Below are 27312 nucleotides of genomic sequence, written 5' to 3' on the forward strand. Positions count from 1 at the left end.
TAAGATTGAACATTTTCATGGGTCAAGGTTGGGCATCATCATCGGTCTATTTGGGCTGATGAGTTTTAATGGGTTAACTTAAGCTATCCTAAAAAAATCCATTTTCAAAATCGTTCTAGCCCAAACCCATTAAAATTTGGACGGATTGGGCAAGTCAAATGAGTTTGGGTTAGTTTTACTATCCTATGTAATAGTCCAAAAATAGTAGCAGCAGATATTTAAGGAAAAAGATAAGAAAAATGAGCCCATTCAAAGTATATATTCATTGGAGACTTATCCAATAACAAAACAAGAAACAAGCATGGCCAAGTAAAATTCACTAAGCCACAAACTCTAACCCTTTTATTGAGAAAAGAAACTAAATAAAAGGAGAATATTCCTTTCCTTTTTTTTTTTGCTTTGTGAGAAATATTGATTAATTTTTTTGGTATTCGAATTCTTTTTGTTGGATGCTACGAACTTCTTCCTCCACATAATTTTATTCACCTTTTCTTGTTCTTTCCCGTAATAACTACACAAGTGACAAGACAAGCAAAAGACATTTCGTATTTTTACCTCTATTTTCTCTTTCTTTTCCCAGACAAATGGTTAAAATAAATTAGCACCAAATAATCCAATGCAATATGTAATTTTATTAAGACAGTGAGCTTTGATAGGATGCTAGTGAAATATACGAGTTTATAATCTATGTCTAGAGGTGTAAAAAATATTTATATAATCAAATAAATAATATTGTTAATAAAGAAAAGCCTTTTACGGAGCATAATCTTTCCCTTTCAATTTATGTGAACTTATTTAAATGGTCACGAAATTTAAGAAAGAAACGAAAACTTTTAGAACATGTGATCCTAAACAAGTCATAATATTTGTGTGAGTGTTAAATATGCCAGAGTATTTATGTGGATATAAAAACTTGTCATTGAAGATAAAATTAAAAATTTAAATTAAATTATTTTCAAATTTAAAAAAAGACCATTCTTTTCGGAACGCATCTAAACTGGAATCGAGGGAGTATAATTTAAAACCGAAGTGAAATACCACCAAGTCACAAAAAGGACTTGGAAATCTCAACAGACAAAAAAAAAGAAAGAAAGAATTTCGATACAGCTGCTGAGTCATTAATGCTCAATTTTGGAACTTTAGGGGGCAAAAAAAGGTTAGTTGAGAGTTGGAGAGTAGTAATTTATTTATTTACTCATTAAAAAAACAATAATTTGAAAAAAAAGAAACATGTGTTGGCTTGGTGCCAAAAGGGGCCATAAGGGAAACCTTGAACAGCTGCTGCAATCTGCATGGCGAGAAAACCAAACCCGTGTTCCTGCAAAACTTTCTCTATTACACTCTCTCCTCAAAAGGGTTTGGATTTTATGAAATTTGCAAAAATCCCTTAGACTTGTTCGTTTCTCCATTTTCCTTTCTCTATTTACAGATTACAGATTTTTTTCTCTCTTCTCTACATAATACATACAAAAATTGTGACAGCTTGCAGCTTTGGTATGTCTCTATATGGACTGTCTTTCCACTTCAAATTCAATATCCCAATTCCTCATTTGGGTCTTTCTTGTTGTTGTAATTGTCGGTGCTGAAGATGGAGTCGATTGAAGATACCCGCATTCCTCAGAACAATTTGGTACTTTAATTCTTGAAAAAAATTCCTTTTTTTTTTTAACACTTGCTGAGATCTTTTGGTTGTGCATTGAGTTTTATTGGGGGTGCTCTTGGTTGCTGGTTCTTGAATTTTACTTTTTGTGCTATTTCTTTGTGTAAAATGGATATTGATTTTGTTGTTCCTTTTTTGGTTTCTCTCTTATTATATACTTAAAATAGGAATTGGGTTTTGGGAAACTGTGATAGATATGTTGTTGTTCGTTATCTAAGGCCACGTTATGAGTTAATATTGCGGGAACATGCATTCACTATTTCACTACTAAATGCAACAAATTAATGTATAGAGTAGTTCTATGTTTTTTTCCTTGGAACAGCTAATTCTAGGTAAAATGTTCCTCTCATGAAATTCAGTTAAAAGTTTCTGCTTTACTTCTTCATCCCCGTCTTTCTGGTTGATGTTTTTTTTATTTTTTCCCTTTATTATTAACTTCAATGTTTGTTAAAGATTGGTTCTTGTGTGAAAACTCCTTTTCCCATTTTTGGTCTACCTTTGTATTCCATCAGGGCAATGGTAAATTAACCAAAAAGCTCATAACTTATAGTATTAGTTTCCTCACAGTTAATTGGATGTGTTTCAGATTGTCACTTTTAAGGAAGAGACGCAGACGCTATAACTGTTCACATTGTCCTTTTTGGTGAATATGAAATTTGTCCATTCTTTTAACTGACAGGAAAAGTTATGTTTTCATAATTGTATCATTTGACTGAAGTGTTATGATTTTTAAATTTTTGCGAAGATAATCTGCTTTGTGAATAAATAAATGCATCATATGATTCATGACTTATACTAATTCAATTCAAACACAGATCCTACAAACGCCTGGAATCAAGTATAATGGTGTTCCATCTAGATTGGAAAGGCTTTTAAGAGAAAGGGAACTACGAAAATCCAGCAGGTCTCTATATGCAAATGAAGGCATAAGAGATGGCTACAGAGACTCAGATGTTTCTGTAAATGGAATTGAACTCTGTCTATCAGATGGCGATAAGAGAACCCGAGATGAAGAGCTTATTGAAGGACTTGTAGCAGCAAAAACCCTTTCTGATGGCTCTGAGAGGCTAGATGGACGACCACAAAAGCAAAGATTGTTGGTTGTGGCAAATCGGTTGCCTGTTTCTGCTGTTAGGAAAGGCGAAGATTCATGGGCTCTAGAAGTTAGTGTAGGGGGTTTAGTTCGAGCGCTGCTGGGTAAGCCAAAAAAATAATGCTCTATATACACGAAAAATGACTAGCACATTTTGCTCTTGATACCTTTCTTTCTTTTTCTCTGCAGGCATTGTTCATTTCCTTATCTTCTTAAATTATCTACTACATTTGAGCTTCAGTGAGGTTCTTATCATCTTGTATGTGTGCTAACTGATGTCTTCTTATTTTGTTAAAGGTGTCAATGAGTTTGAAGCAAATTGGATCGGGTGGGCTGGGGTGAATGTATCTGATGAAATTGGTCAGAGATCACTTACTGAAGCTCTAGCTGAAAAGGTTTGTAAAATAGGTCCCAATTTAAATTCTTGATATATACTTGTCAACAAAGTGATATGTGTAGAGCCTCTACTTCTGTATACCGCCTATTATATGTTGTTGCCACATCAACATGTCATAAAATACTGAACTTCATCTAAAAGATTTTACCTTGATGCATGCTATCAAATTTAATATCTGTATAACAACTACCATAAAAAGGTTGGATTTTTATGTGCTTTATTGTTTACATGACTGCAGAGGTGCATTCCAGTTTTTCTTGATCAAGAAACTGTTCACCAATATTACAACGGCTATTGTAATAACATTCTATGGCCTCTTTTCCATTATCTCCCACTTCCGCAAGAAGACCGTCTTGCAACCACCCGTAGCTTCCAGTCCCAGTTTGCTGCATACAAGAAGGCAAACCAGATGTTTGCTGATGTCATCAATGAGCATTATCAAGAGGGTGATGTCGTCTGGTGCCATGATTACCACCTGATGTTTCTACCAAAATGCCTTAAAGAGTATAATAGTAAAATGAAAGTTGGTTGGTTTCTTCACACACCTTTTCCTTCATCCGAAATTCATAGGACATTGCCATCTCGATCAGAGCTGTTAAGAGCAGTTCTTGCTGCTGATTTAGTTGGGTCAGTCACTTATCTCTATTTTCAATAATTCAAATATTGTCACAAATTGCTTAGGTATTGCAAACAACTATCACTTTTGAATTATGGTATTGTTCAAGATCGGTGTAACGGAGTGGACAAGGCTACCTAGAAAGAGCATAAGAGACGCTTACCGATTGTACCAACTAATGTTCTCGTGCTGTTTCACCACGAGATATTATACCTTAAATGAATCTGGGGGAAAAGAATGTAAAGCAGTTTTAACTCTTAAGGATGCAATGCGTAACAAGATCGTCTGTGGACGGTCTAGATTAGTGTAAGCACTAACCAACCCTTCTCCTAAAGACTATCTTAAAGTAGTATTCAGAAGAAGGAATAAAGGTTTGATACCATTTGTGTCCAATTTGGTTGATGCCTATTATTGGGAAGGAGTGTTTAACATATTGTGAGCAAATTCTGGTTAATTAAAGAAGCAACAAGGTAATGATAATGAAGGACTTTTTAAAGAAAATCAAACTCTCCCTTTTACTTTTTTACTTTTTTTTTCTTTTTCTTGCCTCAAGAGGTTTAGAATGAGAAAATTCTTATTGTTGTGATGGTGATGGATAAATTAGGGTTTGAGAAGCATACCACCAGGGAAACAAACTGCTTGTGTTTTCAAATACCATCAGTAAATTTAGTAAGGGGATAAGTGCCTCATTAACATCACGAAGTTCAGCTTATTTTGAATCCATGACTATTTTCTGAACTATGAAAATTTTCTGTACTTCATAATTTTGCAGCAAGAGGATTTAGATTGTCCTTTATGTTAAGAGCTTTCAGCTGACTCCGGTTTTGGATTTTTTGATTTTGTCTACAGCTTCCACACTTACGATTATGCAAGGCATTTTGTTAGTGCTTGCACTCGCATTCTTGGGCTTGAGGGCACACCTGAAGGAGTGGAGGACCAAGGAAAGCTGACGCGTGTTGCTGCGGTATATGAAGCATTTATTGATAGCTTTAAATGTTTTATATTTTTTCTTTTTTCATCATTTGCAACTTAAGTCAAGTTTCTACTTTTGCAAAAGGTTATGGATGATATATTGACTGGATCCTTTGGATGAACAGTTCCCTATCGGGATAGATTCTGATCGGTTCATTAGAGCTCTTGAGCTTTCTCCAGTCAAGCACCATATCAAAGAACTGCAAGAAAGATTTGCTGGCAGAAAGGTTCGTTCCAGAATAAAATCTTAGATCACCATGATGCAGATTTTTTTACAGCATTCAATCAGTATAGCTCGAAATATGGAATGCCTTAATTATTTCACTCCTCAAATTTTCTGTCATCCTCAGTGCAACAGTTTGATGTATGCTTCCTCGTAAAAACACCAAAAAATTGGAATATAGAAAAAAAGGTGAAAACAGATATATTATCCCATCTCAGTCATTATCACAAGAAGAGTTGCCTTAGACCTTGATTACACAGTATTACAACTTGTTTTTAAAAAGTGAGATGACCATCTATATAATAGATGGGATGACTGAGAATAAAGGAAGAAAATTGAAGAGAAGCAAAGATGGAAACCTAAATAAACTTTATTTACTGATTTTTGATTGGCAATTTGTTAATTTACAGGTAATGCTGGGCGTAGACCGTCTGGATATGATTAAGGGAATTCCCCAAAAAATATTGGCATTTGAGAAATTCCTCGAAGAGAACCCAGACTGGCGCGACAAGGTAGTTTTGCTACAAATTGCAGTGCCAACCAGGACAGATGTCCCCGAGTGTATGTTCCTTGTCATCAAGTTTATTTCTGTTGTTTAATTACAGCATATAATCTGCATCTACTACTGAATCATGTCTTGTAGATTTTGTGAACAAAAATACTGCTAGTTGTCAAGAACATCTGGAAAGAAAAAGAAAGGAAAAATGACGATGTTCTTGGATTGTGATACGCGAACTTAATGAATTCGAATTTGTTAACTGCAATAGAAGATCCTTAAAAACTTCTACAGATAAAAGCTCCTCCTCTCTAAAATTCCGATAATCCTATCTGCAACATTGCATCTTTCTGGTATTCTTCTCTAAGCTTGTATCTCTCCGATGTCTCTCTTATCTTCTCCATTCTCCCTTTTCCTCCTCGCTCGAGATCGTGAACCTTGTCAGCTTCTAATAGCCTCTTCTTAGCTCACTCACTTTCTGTTTTCATCTCAGGTGACTCTGTCTTCTGATCTGACATCTTTTGAATAGGGCAAAAAGACACTGCTTATGCAGTAATTAACCCTAGTTTAACGGCATTAAGAAATATAAGTCAGTACTTTTATCTTCTATGGAAAAGTCCCTTGTTTTTTGCCTGTGAGAAATCTTCCGAATGTTCAAAGACTGACAGTGCAAATTCGAGTGGACTGAATGGAAGAGAAGATCTGTAAACAGGAGTAATGTTGAGGGCGAGGTACATCAAGAGTTTGAATCCTGCTGGCGAATCAAATGAACCAATTTTGGTACTTAATTGCAGAAGGATCAAGGGGTAGGCCTATCATTTTCTGAGTTCCGAAGTTGGAAAGAGTGGATTCTGATTTTAAAAAAAAAGATTCGTTTATATCCTCCTCAAAAAAAAGAAGAAAAGATTTTGCACCAAGTAGAAAAATTCATATCTATAAAGCAGTAAAGCACAGTAATTAATGATCTTTCAAGATTTTTTTTGTATTGAATCGTTAATTGTTAGTGTAATTTCTAAAATTATTGTGCATTATATATATGCTATCGTCAAATTATCATTGAGAAAGATGACTCAAAACTTCTGATTTTTAGACTAACTTTGTAAAATTGAAAATAAAATCCGCATATGGGTAGTAAGGTATATTATTGCCAAGAAAGCCTTGTTATTTGTTAAACATTTTGATAATTATCATGGGATTTCCTTATTAAACCTGTTGAGCAGATCAAAAGCTTACGTGCCAAGTACATGAAATTGTGGGACGCATCAATGGAAGATTTGGAACTCTAACAGCTGTCCCGATCCATCATTTGGTCTGTCTCTTGTTACTTTATAGTATGAATTTAATTGTTGATATTAATGGATATGTATTACTGTTTTAATCATGCTAGGCTCTAATGCTTTGCAATTTGATTTTGTTGATACTTTTGTAAAGTCCTAAGTTGGTGCAACTTGTTTTGTTTTTTATTTTCAATGATTGATTCTTCTGTATTTTGAGAATTATTTTTTTCCATTTTAAGTTTTTTAAATTTTAGGAATGCTGTAATTTCTGGATGTCGTGCAGTTTCTTAAAATGTTGAATCGGTATGATATTGTTCATTCTGTTTCAAGTGGGTCTTCTCAGTTGCTTGAGTTTTAAAGTAAGATTAACAGGTTATTGGTTATTCCCCAAGTTGTTTTTTGTCATTTTTCCTTTACAAAAATGTTCACTGTCTCCCATTCCCCATTTTAACACTAGATCATAATGATCAAACGATAAGGACTTACAAAAAGAAAAAAACAGAAAAAATGACAGCCCGATGCACGAAGCATCCCGCGTTCACGCAGGGTCCACGGAAGGGCTGCACGCCAAGGGGTGTGTGATGTGGGCAGTCTAATCAGTGGCGGATTCCACGACTCAAACATGTGACCTATAGGTCACATGAAAGATAAGTTTATCGTTGCTCCAAGGTTCCCCTCTATCAAAATAAATAAATAAAGAAGATATAACAATAAAGGTCTTAGGAGTACCTTTTTGAATCCTCTGATGTAATGGTGACATTAATACCTATGTCTTTGAAGGAGTATTGTAGAGTTAGAAGCATTTTACAGGGTGAAGTATTCAACATTTGTTACTTTGCAGCAAAATTTGTTAATTTTACAATTTGATGCTGAAACGTTACAGTTGAGAAACTCATCTCTTGCCCAAAATGTTGAGTGTTTTCTTACAAGTATAAAGGGGGAGACTGGTTTCCTTGCAGCGGATCTCCTCCCCTTCACCCCTTGCCACCTCTTAACCTGGTGCTGAATTTGGATCCTCGCCATACCCCTAACTCATTTACTTTCCTTCTATTCTCTTTTGTCAATCCAACCCTCCTGCCCCTTTCCTTACCCATGTCTAATTATGATAATTATTTCCTTTTTGTTTGCTGGATTGACACATGACTCAGAATCTAATTTTGAGCCAGCAGTTTGCATCTTATACATTTAATAGTATGAAGTTAGGTACCAAATCATAAAAAGATAAAAACAAGGTGTGAAGTGCCAAACGGGCATATATTAAAAGCGCATTAAACTCAACATTTGGTTAAAATTGTTTTTCCTTTACTCTTATTTTCATTAAGTCTCTAAATTCACACTTCAACTTATTTATGCTTCATCTCGGCCTGTAAGTTCACTCCTTAAAACTTTACGATTGCAGACACAGATAAGAATTTCTCAAGGTACTATGGTATAAATACACCTGCTTAGCATGGATATTCACATCTGTTTAGGGTAAAATGTAGAGTTGGACAGCACCGAGGGTTGAAAACAATGGAAGGCTAGAGTTCAAATCCCAGCAGACAAAACACGTTAGGTGATTTCTTCGTGTCTGCCTAAGTCTCGGTTGGTAGAGTTAACTGGTGCTTGTGCATGTGGAGGTAGCAGGTAGCCGATGCCATATTCGAGGAGTGCACACGATGGCCCGAACACCACTGTTTTAATAAAATAAAAGTGGAGTTGGGAATGTGAGGTAGTACGCACCATGGCAATTTTACTTATAAGGAAACTATCATAACTGAAATATAAAAGTCATAATGAAGATCTTCGTCATTCGTAACTCATAACATGCATAATTATAGAAGAAATGGACCAAATATCAAAAAGTTTTGATGCTACAACACAAACGACTCTCAATAGTACTCAATGTTATGCGACATAAAGGAATCTCAATGTGAATCCTATCTTTGCTAAAATGTTAAGGCCTTTCATTATGATTAAAAACTTGCATATTATTTATCTTCTCGATTAGTGTACCCAAATAACAGATCAGTGGATGATTCATCAGTTATGTTTCTTTGTTTGTTCTATGGTGTCTTGATATTATGCTATAATTTGGGTAGTCCATATCTGTAGATACTCAAGAAAATCTTTGTCCTTTTACTTTGTGCCTTATGCGAAAAACATTTCTTCCAAAGGGATCCCGTTATAAAATGTTCTTTATTCATGGAAAGACTTCTGTTATCATTTCCTCTTTGGATTGGACATTTATGGGTGTTTCCTGACTCTGCCTTTTTTCCCCAGCTTCTATTAAAGGTGGGGCACAGATACTAGATTACTTCAGAATTCTTCTTAAAGTTGGAGCGCTCATTTTTTCTGATGTCATTTTTTAATTAATGATTCTAGGTATCCTTTTGATATAACCTACTAGGATGTTCAAAGCAATTCTGAGAGTAATTACTCCTTGAAAATTTCTCATCTTCATGGTAGATCAGACTTCTTCTGATTTTTATGTCAATACAGAAACTCAGTTGAACCTTGAGCATGAGGACACGCACTTGGCAGTTTTAGATATTTATTGTACTACAGGTGAAAGAAATATTGCGACAAATACAAAAGGATACTGTATTAACTCTTGAGATGTCATTCAAGTAATTCCCGAAAAAGTCTTATATAAAAATTTCTTGGCATATAGGAATGGCTATGAGTATACCAATTTGTCGTCTTCCGAATTGTAGTTGGGCTGGATGGGAAAGTAAGGACAAACTAAGGAATTACTTACCTTTAACACTTAACTCTTGGTAATTTAATACACACAGTGTTTGGGCTGTTGTTAGAGATTAAGCAGCTAGTTTATGTCAGGAAACCTTGTATTGCTACAGCTTTCTGCTGGATAAATAGACTCATCCAAACTCTATCAGGTAATGCTGCATAGTCAAATCCTTAAAGTATAGTTTCCGTGCTTCAAATACTACTACTTTGAGGCATCAGGTCAATTAATGCAAACCTAATTTCTGAAATGGATTGAAAAAAAAACATTTCACTTCTAATTTTACTACTTCGTGGCAGAGGAAAGCCCAACACTTTGACATCACTCTACTTATCGGAAGGGATAAAACCCAATACTTTGACAAAGTCTATAACACTAACCAGTAACATAAAATAAGCCGAATTATTTTGTTGGTGTAGCATTTCTGCGTGAAGGGTTCCATCAATCTTATCTTCTCTGAATGACATTCTCTTTTGCTTGCTTTTAATACTTACTTACATCTTAATCAAAAAGGTCACGTCGTTATACTGAAGGTCTGGTTCTTCCGTGTTTTTTCTTTGGTTTTAATCATATATAATTAGAAAATATATTGCTCTTGATCCGGGAAAATCTTTATCTTTCTTCATCTGTTCTACTTGAATTGCAAATCCTCTGAACCGGGAAAATCTTTTTCTTTATCTTTTCTACTGGAATTGCATATCCTCTGAATAGATTTCATGTGGTGTCATTTTCCCAAGAAAGCTTTCATTTCATTGATGGGATTTGTCAATTACTTTTTTCTGAGAGTAGAAAACATTAATTATAGGTCTACAGTCTGAGATTGATGGTCAGTTAAACATCATGGAATTGAGTCAATTGTATCAGCACTAAGTTTCAAGTTTAACTTTTGTTGCTTGAATACAACAGTGTTTAATGAAGTGGCTGATAATAAGAGGAAATGTTTTTGAAAAGGGATGGTTCCTATTGGAATTTTTTTCACTCCTAGAGGGTGCTTTTTTATTTTATATTTTTGTGGGGGGTAAGTCAACTAAAGTTTATAGATATACCAAGATGGTGTTAGGTTACAGAAGCATTGACTACATGTGATGTTATGTCCCCAAGAATCAAGCCAACTAGATATAAAACACGGATCTTCCACTTTACACTAAAATAAACTGAAGGGTGAATATTTGAGTTTGAGAACGAGTTCATGATTCTGGCTGGTGGCATTTGGTATTTCTTATTCTCATTTCAGCTTTTTCTGCCACTTCTTCTCATCGTTCCTTTTTGCTTTATGAGCGATTGCCATAGCCCTGTGAAGATTCTAATGATATTCTCTTTATATTTACAGGACCGCTCTCTTGATTTTAATGCACTGTGCGCAATTTATGCTGTCACTGGTACTCATTCTTGTTCCCTTACAAGTAAACTGCCTCTTATCTTCCTATAAATTATACTGGAAATAACTTTAATATGGTTAGAAGGTGGAAAACATAGTTGAAATCTTCTGATAGAGAGGGACAGATATAGGGAAGGGAAAAAAGGAAAACAGCAACACATTCCCAAGGGGTTGCCTGCTCAATATCTGAAGAAAAGAAAGCAAAACTTGCAGCCGTCTGTGCCAAAACTTTTATAAGAGTGCAAATTACTTATCAGTCCTAGGATGATGTCCTGAACTGACATATGAATGTACTAATACTACTGTTTATTTAGTTTTTAGATTTTTGGCTATGTCCATGTATGATAGTATATGTTGAGGGCAAAAAAGATGCTAGATGGGCGGCCAAAAAAACTTACTCTTTAGAAACTTGAAAGGACAAGTGGCATCTTTCTTGTTTGCAGCACATAATAATTTATTTTTTAACATTTTATTTCTTTTTTAATTCATACCACCAATTTTATGATGATTCTGATAACACTCGTAAGTTTCAAAATGCCTAAAGTTTTCCCGAATACACTTTTTGCTCCTTTTGTCACTTGTTTTTCTGTTTCTTGGATTTTGTTTAGTTGTTGCTCTAGTTACATCCCTGAGGGATGGAATGAATCTTGTCAGCTATGAGTTTGTGGCCTGCCAAGCATCCAAGAAAGGAGTCCTAATTCTAAGTGAGGTAGGCAGTTCTCTTTTTATCTATGGATTTGATTTCACTAATAACATTTTTGGAATCCTGGATCGGTATGCATATGACCTATTCTCACCATTTGAGCTAGATTTTCGGGTTGATATAGGAGCTAGGTTATTTTCTCAACATGGCATCAGAACTAGGCTCATCCTCGATGTTGGGCTACCTAATGTTGGGTCACACACATTATGTTGCTCCACGCTCCAGACGGCCAGCCTTGAGCATGGGGGGAAGGGGTGAGGGTTGTTAACATCCCATATAGGTTAAGTATGATTGTAGTCTCTTTGTATGATTGAGCTTGTTTTTGGGATTGAGCTATTCACTATGTTCACCTTCTCAACCATGGTCTTAGTAGCAAAGAAGCTCCAATGGAAATCTTAATGTTTTGCCTAAGAAGATAGAGATATAGTATTGCAAAGGCCTTGTCTGGTGTTGGTAATGAATACCTCAACATGCAAAAAGGGATATATGATAGTGTCTATTTTGTTGCTTTTATTTCTACTTCAACTTCTGTATGCAAGTTTACATTGGCTTCTAGAATTCAGAAGCCCTTTGGAATGTGATTCAGGATGGAAAGTGGCATCATATCCTTAGATAAACTCTTCCTCCCTATAAATACTGTTTACTAAACATCAGATTGCTACTGCACATGTAGACGTGCTATACAAATGATATGAGTGGCATATTCTTGCATAACATTGGCATGAGATGACTTAAATGGAGTAACGTGGTCAGCGAGGATTCATATAGCTGACTCAACTTGTTTGGGACCGAGGCATATTGTTGTATTCTTGCATAATATTTCCTTAATTACAGTTTGCAGGTGCAGCACAGTCTCTTGGTGCTGGGGCTATTTTGGTGAACCCGTGGAATGTTACTGAACTTGCGTCCTCTATTGTTTATGCTCTAACAATGTCCGCCCATGAAAGAGAAAAACGACATCACCATAACTTCATGCATGTCACTACTCACACTTCCCAGGAATGGGCTGAAACATTTGTAAGGTATATCCTTAATGTGTCAGAGTAGCTCTTATGGTTTAAACTTGTCACATTTGTATTTTGATAATAAAGGACCCCCCTTTATGCTCTACATTATGTACTTTTCACGTTTTTTGAAGTCTAAATCAATAACAATATCAATTAAGCGGTCACAAGACAAACAGTTTGCTCAGACACTCTTTTAATCAGTTTTGCCCAATGTCAATCCTAGTGCAATCTGATGCTACTACTTTTTCTTCTTCTATGCAGCGAACTCAATGATACAGTTGTTGAAGCTCAACTGAGGACTAGACAAATTCCACCTCAGCTACCAACCAAATTGGCTATCGAGCGCTACTTGCGATCAAATAATCGATTGCTTATATTGGTAGTCCTTTTTCCTTTCCCCAAAATGCAAAAATATTATATGCATTTTTTTTTGTAAAATCCTAATTCCACCCGTTGATTATAATTTTTATATATATTATTATGGTCTTAGTACTTGGTGTCAACTCAAAAGGATCAAAATCCAGGAAACCGGTGCAGTATGACACTGCTGGTGAATTCTACATTCTATTGAAAGATGAAGTTTGTACAGTTAGTTGTTCATAAAGGCAGATAATGTTTTAAAAGCGTGCATTTAAAACAGCTCAGGCTGAAGCAATTGTCGTAGCTCCTATACGGATTTCTAGGGCTTGCTTTGCTCAGGATGTTATTTCCTTTGCCTTCTCAAACCATTTATTTGACTTTTGGTTCACGAATTTGATAAAGGATATGGAAAGACTGAACATATAGCTGTTTTGACCAGATACTGATGTATCTATATCCTGTCATTTCTTCATTACTGCTGCACATGTTTACTTAACCTCACCTTACTACTATAGGATCCCAATCAATGCTGGGACTGCAGTCTGTTGTGTTGCTCATTACTGCCTGACATATTTGAACATAAAGTGCTGAACTGGCTTTTATCAAAATATGTCTCATGATAAACTTTTGCTGTTTTTTGTCGAACAAATGTTTGTAATATCAAAGGGATGATGTCGTCTTAAGAAACTATCCTTGTAGGGTACATGTGATGCTGTTGCATAAGGTTATGCACATTTAAGGAGTTTCTGCACTAGGATACTTATATTTTTTTCTCTGTTACGATGTCTCACCTACTTATATTATTAGCTGAGGACAAGGTAGTTCTGATGTTGCCGTTTTCTCAAAGTCACATTTTTTTCTTCCAAGAAAAGCTTCCTTGGAACTTGCCCAAATGAGAACGAAAAGTTCTATCTAGCTTTAGTCATGATATTTATTGGTAAAATAGTTATTTTTCCTTCACTGCTCCACTTATTCTCTACTATTCCATTTGTTAATTTATAGATAGTCTATTGGGCCTGTTGGAAGTGGAGAGGGACTGTATCGTAGAGCATTAGTCAAACTAAATGTCCAATTTACTGTGTATTTTTGCTTGCGCTAAGCTATTTGTCTCATTTAGTATGTGTTTTGAATGCTCCTTCTCATTATAGTTCCAAAAGTTTTGAACATATGAATGACGAAGACAGGGGATAAGCTGCTTTGCAGTTCCCTAAATATGGAATACTTGGTTTTGACAATCATTCTCTGTAATTCAGGGTTTCAATGCCACATTAACAGAGCCAGTGGACGCCCAGGGAAGAAGGATTGATCAACTAAAAGAAATGGAGCTTAAGTTGCATCCAGATTTAAAAGAACCTTTAAGAAAGCTCTGTAATGACCCAAAAACGACAGTAGTTGTCCTCAGTGGAAGTGACCGGAATGTTCTTGATGAGGTGTCCTACTTACATAAGTTAACGTCTTTCTATCAGCATTTATATTTGTTGACTGACTTCATTTACAGAATTTTGGAGAATATAGGATGTGGTTGGCTGCTGAACATGGAATGTTTTTGCGACAAACAGAGGGGAATTGGATGACTACGATGCCTGAAAATCTAAATATGGATTGGGCTGACAGCGTGAAGGTGAAACACTGTATTTTGAACTTGAATTGTCTCAAATTTGTGAAGTTTTTGAAATCATAGTCTATCTTCATTTGTTTCAGCATGTATTTGAGTATTTCACTGAGAGGACCCCTCGTTCTCATTTTGAGCTTCGTGAGACCTCACTTGTTTGGAACTATAAATATACAGGTCATTAGTCTATGCCCAATTTAGGTCCATCTTTAATCAAATAAATACCCTTATGTTTATTTGTCGTTTTGGACTACTCATTCTGTTATTGGGTTCTGAGCATGCAGATATCGAGTTTGGAAGACTTCAATCAAAAGATCTCTTGCAACATTTGTGGACAGGCCCAATTTCAAATGCTTCTGTAGATGTAGTCCAGGGTAGTCGATCTGTTGAGGTTCGAGCAGTTGGTGTTACTAAGGTCTGTGCTGGCATTCCTAGAATGTTCATTTTGTGTTAAATTGATTATTTTCTTATGCAGCTTATTCTGGTACAGGGGGCAGCAATTGATCGTATTTTGGGAGAAATAGTGCATAACAATGATGTGAAGGCACCAATCGATTATGTTTTATGCATAGGGCACTTTCTGCCAAAGGTGTGTAATCTTTTTTATGTTATGGTTGACAAAATGCTGAATTAACTGTTAAATGCTCTATTTGGATGAAAGTTATGGCTAACAGCATATATACTTGACCAGTCTGAACACTTAAGCTTTTAAATTGCAGTGTAGGAACTCCCTTTTGACCTAAAAACTCTGCGCAACATATAACTTGGCATGGTTTTGTGGTTGGATTTTGTGGCAGATTGCATCTTAACAAAGATTGTTGAGTCCTTGCTGATATTTAGTGCACACTATGCCTATGCGCCGCATGTGGGCCTAGATGAAGAGGTTAAACGGCGCTTCTGGGAGGGGTTAGATGAGATTGTGCGCCAGGTTCCGCCTGCTGAGAAGCTATTCATAGGAGGGGATTTCAATGGGCATATTGGGTCGACCGCAGGTGGTTATGGCGAGGTGCATGGAGGCTTCGGTTTTGGGGAGAGGAACGGAGGAGGTACATCGCTGTTGGACTTCGCTAAGGCTTTTGGGTTGGTGATTGCGAACTCTAGCTTTCCAAAGAGGGAGGGGCATTTGGTTACTTTTCAAAATGTAGTGGCGAAAACTCAGATTGACTATCTCCTCCTCAGGAGGTGTGATAGAGGGTTGTGCAAGGATTGCAAGGTGATTCCGGGTGAGATACTCGCGACGCAGCATAGGCTCTTGGTGATGGACGTTGGTATTATGTTAAAGAGGAGGAAAAGGTCTGCTCGAGGAAGACCGAGAATCAGGTGGGGATCCTTAACTAAGGATAAAGCCCAAGAGTTGGAGGGGCAGTTGTCGGCTATGGGAGCGTGGTGGAGCAGTAGTGACGCGAGCACTATGTGGTCAGCGACATCAGACTGTATTAGGGAGGCTGCGAGAGAGGTGTTAGTGGTCTCGACGGGCGTCTCTGGTGGGCACAAAGGAGACTGGTGGTGGAATGAAGTGGTCCAAGGTAAAGTGGAAGCGAAGAAGGCAGCGTACCTGAAGTTAGTGGGGAGCATAGGAGAGGAGGAGAGGAGAGCGTGCATTGAGAGGTATAAGGTAGCTAGGAAGGAGGCTAAGCTGGCTGTCACGGAGGCTAAGACTGCGGCTTATGGTCGTATGTACGAGGAACTAGGGAAAAAAGGCGGAGAGAAGAAGTTATTCCGGCTGGCCAAGTTGAGAGAAAGTCTCGGGATTTGGACCAAGTGAGATGCATCAAGGACGAAGATGGTAGAGTATTGATGGAAGATGCCCAGATTAAGAGGAGATGACAGACTTACTTTCATAACCTTCTGAATGAAGAAGGGGATCGGGATATTGTGCTAGGCGAATTGGAGCATTCCGAGAGTCACGGTGACTTTGTGTACTGCAGGCGTATCGAGGTTGAGGAGGTAGTGGGAGCTATGCGTAAGATGAGCAGGGGCAGAGCGACCGAGCCAGACGAGATTCCGGTGGAATTTTGGAAGTGTATGGGGAGAGCAGGTTTGGAGTGGTTGACTAGGTTGTTTAATGTTATTTTTAAGGCGAAGAGGATGCCGGATGAGTGGAGGTGGAGTACGGTGGTTCCATTATATAAGAACAAAGGTGATATCCAGAGTTGTAACAATTATAGGGGTATCAAATTACTGAGTCATACCATGAACGTGTGGGAGCGGGTGGTTGAAGCGAGGATGAGGATGACAGTGTCTGTATCCGACAACCAGTTCGGGTTCATGCCGGATCGTTCGACTACAGAAGCTATACACCTTGTTAGGAGGTTGGTGGAACTGTACAGAGAGGAAGAAGAAGGATCTGCACATGGTGTTTATTGACCTAGAGAAAGCGTATGACAAGGTACCTAGAGAAGTTCTCTGGAGATGCCTGGAGGCAAAAGGTGTGTCGGTCCCCTACATTATGGCGATTAAGGACATGCATGATGGGGCTAAGACTCGAGTTAGAATAGTAGGAGGCGACTCTGAGCATTTTCCGGTTGTAATGGGGTTACACCAAGGTTCTGCGCTCAGTCCGTTCTTATTCGCCCTGGTGATGGACGCGTTGACACACCATATTCAAGGGGAGGTGCCATGGTGCATGCTATTCGCCGATGACATAGTTCTGATTGATGAGTCGCGAGCCGGTGTTAACGAGAGGCTGGAGGTTTGGAGACATGCTCTTGAGTCTAAGGGTTTCAAGCTGAGCAGGATGAAGACGGAATACCTGGAGTGTAAGTTCAGCGCTGAGCCGGTGGAAGTGGGCGTGGATGTGAGGCTTGAATCACAGGTCATCCCGAGTAGAGGCAGCTTCAAGTACCTTGGTTCAGTTATTCAGGGGGGAGGGAAGATCGACGAGGATGTCGCACACCGTATTGGGGTAGGATGGATGAAGTGGAGGTTAGCATCTGGAGTCCTGTGTGACAAGAGAGTGCCACCGATACTCAAAGGTAAGTTCTATAAAGCGGTGGTTAGACCGGCCATGATGTATGGGGCTAAGTGTTGGCCCTTTAAGAACTCACATATCCAGAAGATGAAAGTAGCAGAAATGAGGACGTTGAGTTGGATGTGCGGGCACACTAGGATAGATAAGATTAGAAATGATGATATTGGGGAGAAGGTGCACGTGGCTCCCATTGATGACAAGATGCGGTAAGCGAGACTTAGATGGTTCGGACATGTTCAGAGGAGAAGCCCAGATGCTCCGGTACGTAGGTGTGAGCGACTGGTTGTGGAGGGCACGAGAAGAGGTAGAGGGCGGCCTAAGAAATATTGGAGAGAGGTGATCAGGCAGGATATGGCGAGGTTCCAGATTTCCGAGGACATGACACTTGATAGGAAGATGTGGAAGTCGAGTATTAGGGTTGTAGGTTAGAAGGTAGTTGAGTCTTGCCTTACTTCGTACCATTGTGGGACTAGCCAGGTAGGGTTTTTGTTTAAGATAGCTAGTGGCAATGTTGTGTCTTACTATTTCGCTTTTCGGTGAAGGACCTATTTACTAGCTATCGCTTTTGCTTTGCATCTTTCTTCTGGATTTCATGGTGTTCTTATTTTTCCTATGATTGCTGTGGTGATACTAATATTGTCTCCTTTTGTCCTTTTGTCTTTTTGTTTTCTTGAGCCGAGGGTTTTTCGGAAATAGTCTCTCTACTCCTTCGGGGTAGGGGTAAGGTCTTCGTACACACTACCCTTCTAAAGACCCCATTAGTGGAATTTTACTGGGTTGTTGTTGTATGCCTCTTTGACTTTCTCCATTGCCTTCCCTCATGTTGTCTGGGTATATCTACTCAGTCTTCCATGAGAAGAGATGGTAGTTATATATATAGTTATACAAAGTAAGAGAATGCTTTGCTATTACGCGAGATATCTTATGAATAAAATATTAAAGATATCTTATGAATAAAATATTAAAGATATCTTATGAATAAAATATTAAGTGATTATAAAGAATTGAATTTAGTTTAGTTCAGTAAGTTTAATTAATCGAGATATATACTTTATATGTCGTAATTTACATTTATTGGCCGTATTCTAGTACCCGTATTTGCACTTGAATCCATACCCTCGAATCCTAAATTAATGTGATGAAGAATCCGACCTATAGATCCTCACCTGTATCAAATACCCGCACCCGAGTTTGAGCAAGATAGCATATGGTACCCCACAGACTTCTCTCCGGACCCCTCTAATGGCTGCAGATTTTTCCGAGCCTGTTGTGGCCTTTTGGGGGCCTCGTTTGCCTTCAGTTACATCATCAACCTGTTTGTCTGTCTGCTGTAGTAGTTTGCTGTTTCTCAGTCCTTCAGAAGTGAAGTGCGCGCTTCTTTGAAGTGCACAATTTATGACATTAAAATTTACTAAACATATATTGATTAACGACTATAATTCAAATTGCAATTAATTCAATATCCAACATACAATAATGCCGATATGAGAGTTGCCTGGTATCAATGCTAGTGGGAGATAGCAGGCACCTGGTTCTGGTGGAATAGTCGAGGTGCGCTCAAGTTGGCGCCCTCACTACCGTGATAAAAAAAGTGCTGATATTAATCCAATTCCCTGAAATTGTGATTCAAACAACTGTCTGCTTTTCGGTGGAATCTATTTGTGCGTCATTGTTTGAAGCACAAACTTCTATGAAGCCTATGGCCTCACCCATGAAGCGATAACCTCTTGCTTCACATCTCTTCATCGATTCAAGAGACAATGAGATGGCTTTTAATAACATTGCTCTTATACTCCTGGATGTTCCTCTCCCAGGGACTCTAGAATCTAGGCGACTTTTGGTTTTAAGTTTTTTCAACTGCTCATTGGCGAGGAGCTTGAAAGACCCTCTATTCCCACCCGCTCTGCCCAGCAGCTTTGTGAAGAGCTTCACAGAACCTCACTGCTAGTAGCTTCATTTTGCCTCCATCTTTGAATATTGCTCATGAAAAATTGTTATGTATCAATCATTCATTTAGGTACAACTCGTTGTTTTCTTTCTTGTGTATTTCTTTTCCTTGAACACTTAGCTTGGAATAAACTTCTTTCAGGATGAAGATATTTATTCATTTTTTGAGCCAGAGCTTCCTCTTGGACAAGCAGCAACTACAAGAACCAAGATAGCTAACCATCTCAATAGAAATACTTCAAATCATTCAGCTGGTAAAAGTGGGCATTGGGCAGTTAGTTACAAAGTTTCCCAGCAAGCCTCAACCTTAGACAAGAAAGCTGGCAGTAATGAAAATGGAAATTGGTGGTCCATGATGCGTGATAGAATGACAGTTCATGAAGGGTCATCGGTTCTTGACCTCAAGGCTGATAACTACTTCTCTTGTGCAGTTGGTAGAAAGTGCTCTACTTCCAGATACCTTCTTGGTTCATCAGCTGATGTTGTGTCCCTACTGAAAGAGCTGGCCTACTGTTCATCTTACAGAGCTGCTTCTTCGTACAAATAGAAGTCTATTATTTGAGGTACATTCATATTTTACTCATTTCAGGTAATGTGTACCTTGTGACCAAACATCTTGGGCTAATTTAGTATATTGTTAAACTTATCCATTAGGAAAAGTTACCAAGACTACAGCCACTACAAGCCTTACCAAGTTGAGCTCGAGGGTTGGCCTTTCTTTCTCTGTTTTTATACTCCAGCAGCAAATCTTATCTTCAAGAAATACAATTTCTAACACAACCTTTGCATAAAGCGGGATAGGACAGATAATGAAACTGCAAACATGCCCATTTTCTTTTTGGTTGTTATGTTACTTCATGTAACTGTGAGATTGTTGATCCTTCCATATTAGTTGACCTACTTTTTTTGTCTGTCATGACTTAGTGCATCACTTTCCCTAATTGGAGGACTTTTGGAGAACAATTAAGTTTAACAATCTAAAGCTACTGATTATTATCTTGATGTAACATCCTTTTAGTAGTGGAACAGATATAGAGGATTCATATAGCCGAACCAAGCTAATTTGGGATTAAAGTACAGTCGATTGATTCATTCATATTTTGACATTTTAAAATTAGTTTTAAACTATTTATTTATCATATTGATATATGACAGTACTGTCAAGATCTTATTCCTAACCTGCATGTAGGTACAGTAAGTTGACTAATTTGAGATAATGTTATCTGAATAAAGAAAAATATTCTGTATCATGTAATAGGATACAGGTCAGTCATAAACTTGAGTATCTATCTTCTTTTTTTAGGTACAGACCACATCAGATCTGCTGATACGGCAAAATAATACTGCACCACGGTGTTTCTAGACCGTTCTTGCTGAGTTTAGCTTATGTTGTCTACATGTTAAAAGTAATGGAACATGTTGGCACTATTTACTTATCCGGTCTTTTGATCTTAGCTTATTGGATATGCTAAACCTCCTTTCAAGCTGTGGAAAGTGTGACTGCTGATGCTGCACTGTTTTTACATGCAGACAGACACTCGGGGAGGGATAGTACGATCGCGTTCATTCACAGCTGAGGAAACATGCTTGTACTTTCCAAGAGTTAAGCATATAAATAGAAGAAATTCCCCTGAAAGAAAATTTAGTAGAAATAATGTCCACAGGACCCTTGGGATTGGCTTGTAAACGGTATCCTTTTGGTTGGATTTTATAGAACCATATGCCTTGCCTTTTCATTTCCTTTAGATGTGTTTTCTTCATCCATAATTTTCATTGCCTTTTCAGTTCCTTTAGATAATATACATTTGTGTTTATATAACATATATACGTTGTAAATTTATATGGGCTATTTGTACATCATGCCTCTTTATAATTTTAAAATAAAAAAAATAACCTTTTTAGATCTCTTATCTGTAAATGACAGATCTCTTACGTGTAAAAGTGAATCTCCCATACGTAAAAAAAAAGAAAAGAAAGAGGTAGGGTCATAAAACTAAAAATAAGTTTGTAAAGAGCCACAAAATCAATTGACCCGGATGAAATTTGAGTATAAAAGTTTAAACAAATACCTTGTGATTAAGGCTGTTAAATGTTTCGTGAGAAGAGTACAAAATTTAAAAGACATGATATCGATTGGAGGGAGTAGATTCTATTCAGTAGCGTACAAAATTTAAAAGGGATGAAAAGGGAATTAGCAATCTCACTTTGCCTGTGGAATTGCTAATCCCCTCAATTAGTGTGATATATATAGTCGAACCATTTCTCAATTATCATTATATCCTCAAAGTCACCTAATCTGGAAACCAATCGCGAAAAGCCAATCTTACAAATAAATGTTTTTTCCCTTCAAATTGAGTTTCAATATTTGCCTTGGCATGATTAACAAATTTGGAGAATGTACCCTTTTTTTCTCTAGATTTAAATTTCTATTTCCTTCCACTTTTCAAGCTTCAATCAGAATCATCAAGATTTGTTATGGGACAAGTGCACATACAGCCATTCTCAGGGATGTTATTTAGGGATTTATTTTTGTCTTAAAATTTTAAACTAAAAATCTTAATTTCAGGATAATTCAGGAGTCAGGACATTTCACTGACTAATTCTTAAATACATCCTTTTAGAGTACACATTTTGTCCATAACAGTATGTGATTCTTCATTTTGATTCCTTTCTGCCCTTCTTCCCATTTCCCCCAGACAAATTATTTTTACAAAATAAAATGTTTTATCTTATTTTCAAGAAAGCATACATAAATCATCGTTCTTGATAGTTATTTACCTACGCAATGGATATGAATATACTCTGGATCAGAATCATGAAGAGTACTTCTCGATTATTTGTATGTACGTAAAACACCAATAATATCATCTTGCTCTCAAGTACTAATCATTTGTGTATCTATCTATATGTCTTCCTAACCATTCACTCAATTTTGCATTTCAACCTCCCGTTCTGGAAATCCACTGCTTAGCTTTAAAACCAACATCGTGTAAATGTAATGAAGCACACATGTTTGAGGATAATAATAATTGGTTGCACCACTTCAACCAAATTAGTAAAAACCATTAGAAAGAAAAAATAGAGTTCAAATTCTAACAATGACAAAAATAATACCTATAAAATAATCGAGCACAAATTGACCCTGAGACTACCATTATAATTTTTTTTTACTTGCACCATGTGCATGCATCATCAAATTAAATAAGATAAGATACAAATGCATCATCAAATTAAATAAGATAAGATACAAAGCTTGAAATTGCTAACGCTTTTCTCTAATGGATCTGGTAAATATGGCATAATCTTTTTATAAATCAAAAAGATTATTGTTTCTACTTTTCCCACAAAGATATGAAATCAAAATTCACATTATATCAGACCTCTTACTTCTCTGAAATCGGCATATTTATCCGTGTAATGCAAACAGGCACTATATCACTTTCAAACAATCTATCTATCCCAGAAAATATTCTCTTTTAGGAGGGATAGATTTAGTCTGAAGTCAAAGTCGTACACAATTTGCTCAAAATAAAAAAGAAATAAAGAAGAAGAAAGAAATGGGACTTTCTGCTTTCTAAAAAACGCCAAAATAACGAGAGCAAAAGCTATGGATGTTATAGAGATATTCTTTAGGGCGTTGAAGTTGAATTGTCAAGGGGATATATATGGGCAATTCGATCCAATTATGCAAAACTTTTGAAGCAGAAGAAGACACAAAATTAGAATGTGAGTTTGAAATTCAGTTCTGCACGCCTAATTGGTTTAGTGGTCCTTTTTTAAAGCTACTTCCACCTTGTAAATTACATATATGGAGTAGTGAAGAGTTGTGAGTTCCATTCGAGTTTCTTCATATACCACTTACCCATGCCCAATTTCGTAGCTTTGCTTCTTTTAGGGTGGGGAACCTACAAAAGTTTCCCTCTTCTTTCTCTTTTTTTATTTTTTTAAACGATCGACGCTCGTATCCGAGCAAATTAAAGTTGTGCGCATGCACCTATCAGGTATCTACTACCATAAGGTCAAATTAATATTACAAAAAATAGGTCACATTCTTGGAAAGGAATTACCTAACATTTCTTGGGTTCATTTTCTTAATTAGGTATTTTGGAGTAACTTTTCGGATACTGCGTATATTGCTTCTTCTTTTTTCGCAAATGAATGAACGTGTCAAAAGGAATGTTACTCCAAGTTCATAAAGTACTTAGAAGAAACAAAACAAGTTAAGGTCAATGTTATAAGGGCAAGTTAGATGGAAAGTTGCATATGCTGGTGCAAACTGGTGTCAAGGTGACCTCGCTAGCTAGCATGCCCAAGTTCAAGAATAGACCCCTCCATTTGTTAATGATGTCTTTTCTAGTTATCCAAGGGGATCTCACATGTAATTGCACCCCCCCGCCCCCTCCCCCCCCCAAAAAAAAAAATTGAAGTTGAGATGCCAAGATTTTGAGCAGGAGAAGCTATTGGCTAACAAATGAGTTCCTTTTGAGTTTGATCCTATAGCTAGTGCCAAGGTTTAGAAAATGGATAAAATCTGGCCTCTACATTTAGTACAAGAAAAAAGGTAGACCAACAAAGATGTCGTTTTTTTTATAATCGATATTCGGTTCAACTTGTACACATCTAATCTATAATTAACCCACCATGCTTAAAGCAAAAATAACACTAGCATGCACTACTTGAAACTTATCCCCTTCTTGAGTAGAGGATAAGATAGCCTTTTCGCTCTTTCCCCTCTACGGCTTAATCCATCGTCTTCCTTCATTTTCCAATTTACAAGACCTAATATATATATATATATTATATTAAAAGCATAAACCCTTAAAGTTAAAAGTCAAATATATTTATCCTTTTTAAAAATCTAATTACTCCGCTTATAAAAAATTAAATAAAAGCAGCAAATTTATTTGAAGGGATGTAATCCTTCGGAACAAATACTAATGTCCCGAAAATTTTCTGTCCTAAAAAGCTGGCCAACAACTACTTAGAAGAAAATTAAATTAAAGTAACAAATTTGTTTGAAGGGACGCATACCTTCATAATAGGTTATTATTGTTCCGAACAGTTTCTATGTTCTCTGTGTGTTTGAATCTTTGAGATGTTCTATTTCAAAGTTCTTGTCATCATGGGATGAAAAATTATAAGGCACAATTATCTCTTTTGGGTCATCATCAGCAATAATTACATGGGATAATTTAGAAGGCTGATTGGCATGTAGTTACAAACCCGACAGTCATTTCTCAATTAGCGGTACTCCCTTGCTTCTTTTAATTATACTTTTAATTATACTGATAACATTAGCGTCTCATCATCTTAATTTTTCGTTATTCCGAAAAATATATTAATTCAAAGATGAAAAAATATCATCACATAACATTTATATATGTATCGTGCATTAGTTAGATCTTTTTCCCAAGAAAATAACTTCACCGTCTATTCTATTAGTAATGATTCAAAGCAAGTTGCCTAGCAATTTATGCTCTTTCTTCTCGCATTCTCATTATACTCAAGAGGCAGATGTAGTCTCGAGTTTATGGGTTTATCTGATTATAGTAAAAAATATGGTTTTGTCAAATCATTTAGCATAAGAAAGAAAGATGGAAACTGTTACTGAACAAAAAAACTAGACAATTATCAATTTCAAAGAAAAATATCTTCAGAAACATAAGAAGTCTGATAATTTAGAAGGAAGTTCAAATGTCGTCCAAAGATTAGGTCCAATGCTGCTAAGTTTTCGAGAGTTTACAAAAGCTACACGAAGGGAGACGGATGCATAAAAAAGTCTTCGCCCTTTTCACGGGAAAAATATTAATTTGTTTATTTATAATGTTTTAAATATTGTTTAAGGCTTGAAGTTTGTGATGGCGATGTATGATATACTTTTTGATACTACAAAATATTTTTGCTAGGTTTTCATGTCAATACATTCAATCTATCTCTCAGAAGGCCAAAATGTTATTTAAAGAAATTTTAGTATATTAACAGGTTGAGAATACTTTAATCAAAAGAAGACAAGTCAATTAAGTTTTTTTATAATAAATATTTCTAACATATGGACTATTTTTTTATGCTGCAGTAGCAAGAATACTATCTCAAGTTGGTATAGAGTAAAGAGAAATAATTCACTTTTCTTGTCAAAATTGATATGATAGTGAAAATTCAAGTAGGAGTTTAATTAAGAAAAAATAGCAATGATACGAAGGAAGAAGATGAAAAGAAATAATAAAGATCAACGTCCAATAATTAATAAAAAAATTAAAATTAAAAATAGATTAGCGGCCTTTCTTTTACATGTAAATGAACTTTGAACTGATATGATTTTGAAGTTGTATTTGTCGAAAAAGTATTACCGCTGGTGTATCAATCAAAATATCTGTTACATTACGGACATGTTCCAACTTCCGGAATCGGATTCCGACCCCGATATAAAAAAGTTCATTACCGGTCAAAATTCGACTTTCGTCATTTCAAGCCTAAATGAGTTACAGACCTCCAAAACACAATCTGGACATGCCCCTAAGCCCAAAATCATCCAACGGAGCTAACGGAACCGACGAAACTCCATTCCGGAGTCGTCTTCACATAATTCTGACTACGGTCAAAATCCTAAGTTTTAAGCTTCCGTTTTAGGGACAAAGTGTCCCAAATCACTCCGAATTATCCGGTAACTGAATTCAACCACGCACACAAGTCAATATACATAATACGAATCTGCTCAGGGTCTTATGCCACTAAACGAGACCTAAATTATCAAAACGACTGGCCGGGTCGTTACATCCTTCCCCTCTTAAAACAAATGTTCGTCCTCGAACATGCCAATAATCATCTCGATGTCTTCAAATCACTGAAAGCACATATCCAACATACACCCGCGGGTGACCCCATGTCACCCCAATCCACATAAACCTGACGACACCATCTCACTTGTAATTCACCCTTTCTACCAACACCGATAAGCCTTAGAGTCGAAATTCTCACCTTTCGTTCATCTCCAAAAGACTCGCTTCTAAATCCATACACAGTATTAGTTTCAACCAGCTATAACAACTCATGCCTACACCTACAAGGTACGACCACCCAATATGATACACCACACATAGGCCCATAATAATATTTTTGATCACAATAGCTGCCCGTAATCAAAATCAGCACCGACAATTAGCCTCATATCCATTAGACACCCATTTCAAACCTCCACAACGCTGACAATGATGCAAGAAGCAAGAAGACCTCATAACTATACACCCGGATCAACAAGTCACATCTAACGCCACCGGACACACACCTCGTAAGCTAAAACTCAAATAAGCACAAGACAAAAATGACTGATTATGTAAAGAGAAAAAACATAAGAGAAATATCAAACAAGCCCGACATGCACAACTCTCTATCAGTACCATCCTACGAATCAATTTAAAAGGAAAAAACCAAAGTATATGAACAAATCACAAGGATCACATCCTGATATAACCTCCACCGCGGTACGTAGCCCAGCTCAAACATATTAAATCACATGGAATCCCGAGGGTCTCACCCTCAACTCTGAATCACAAGCCGAATACACTTCATACCAATTGAAATCTTCCACTAACTCAATTCTACCCATAAAATCACAACACTTACTAAACTCTCACCCCGGTAGAGTATCAAATCACAAATTGTAACTAAATTACCTAGGAATCACATCAAACCTGCCATAATAGACAACATGAATTCACTTCTAGTCTCGTAACTTTCAATAATGAATTAAAACAACGATAGACATAGATATCACTCATAGAATCTCCCAACAGGGGCAAACACATAAATATAATACTAGGTCATGAACTCCCCCATAGGTGGGGACAATAAATAGAGGAATTCGCCCCGATAAGC

General features: G+C 36.9%; 1 protein-coding gene across 13 annotated transcripts; it reads left to right on the forward strand.

Annotated features, from left to right (window-relative positions):
- The first annotated feature begins 1216 nt into the window (after window positions 1–1216).
- Window positions 1217–21180, forward strand: LOC107787237 (alpha,alpha-trehalose-phosphate synthase [UDP-forming] 1). Of its 13 annotated transcripts, none has more exons than XR_012701467.1 (22): window positions 1217–1395; window positions 1483–1630; window positions 2476–2857; window positions 3051–3148; window positions 3389–3777; window positions 4616–4730; window positions 4864–4965; window positions 5372–5522; window positions 6678–6766; window positions 10793–10841; window positions 11449–11549; window positions 12378–12565; window positions 12812–12929; window positions 14164–14340; window positions 14409–14531; window positions 14612–14699; window positions 14807–14937; window positions 15013–15111; window positions 19583–20003; window positions 20095–20147; window positions 20744–20846; window positions 20971–21180. XR_012701467.1 is itself a non-coding variant. In XM_075235025.1 (20 exons), the coding sequence occupies exons 2-19, from the start codon at window positions 1589–1591 to the stop codon at window positions 19985–19987; spliced, it is 2847 nt and encodes a 948-aa protein (XP_075091126.1). In that variant the 5' UTR covers window positions 1217–1395; window positions 1483–1588; the 3' UTR covers window positions 19988–20003; window positions 20971–21180. The 13 variants fall into 13 exon arrangements, 5 of the variants coding, with proteins under 5 accessions (XP_075091126.1, XP_075091128.1, XP_075091125.1 ...); XR_012701470.1 differs by having other exon boundaries at window positions 1235–1356; XR_012701468.1 differs by lacking the exon at window positions 20744–20846.
- Window positions 21181–27312: the final 6132 nt, after the last annotated feature.

The sequence above is a fragment of the Nicotiana tabacum genome, chromosome 17, assembly GCF_000715075.1.
Source record: "Nicotiana tabacum cultivar K326 chromosome 17, ASM71507v2, whole genome shotgun sequence".
NCBI classification, from domain to species: domain Eukaryota; kingdom Viridiplantae; phylum Streptophyta; class Magnoliopsida; order Solanales; family Solanaceae; genus Nicotiana; species Nicotiana tabacum.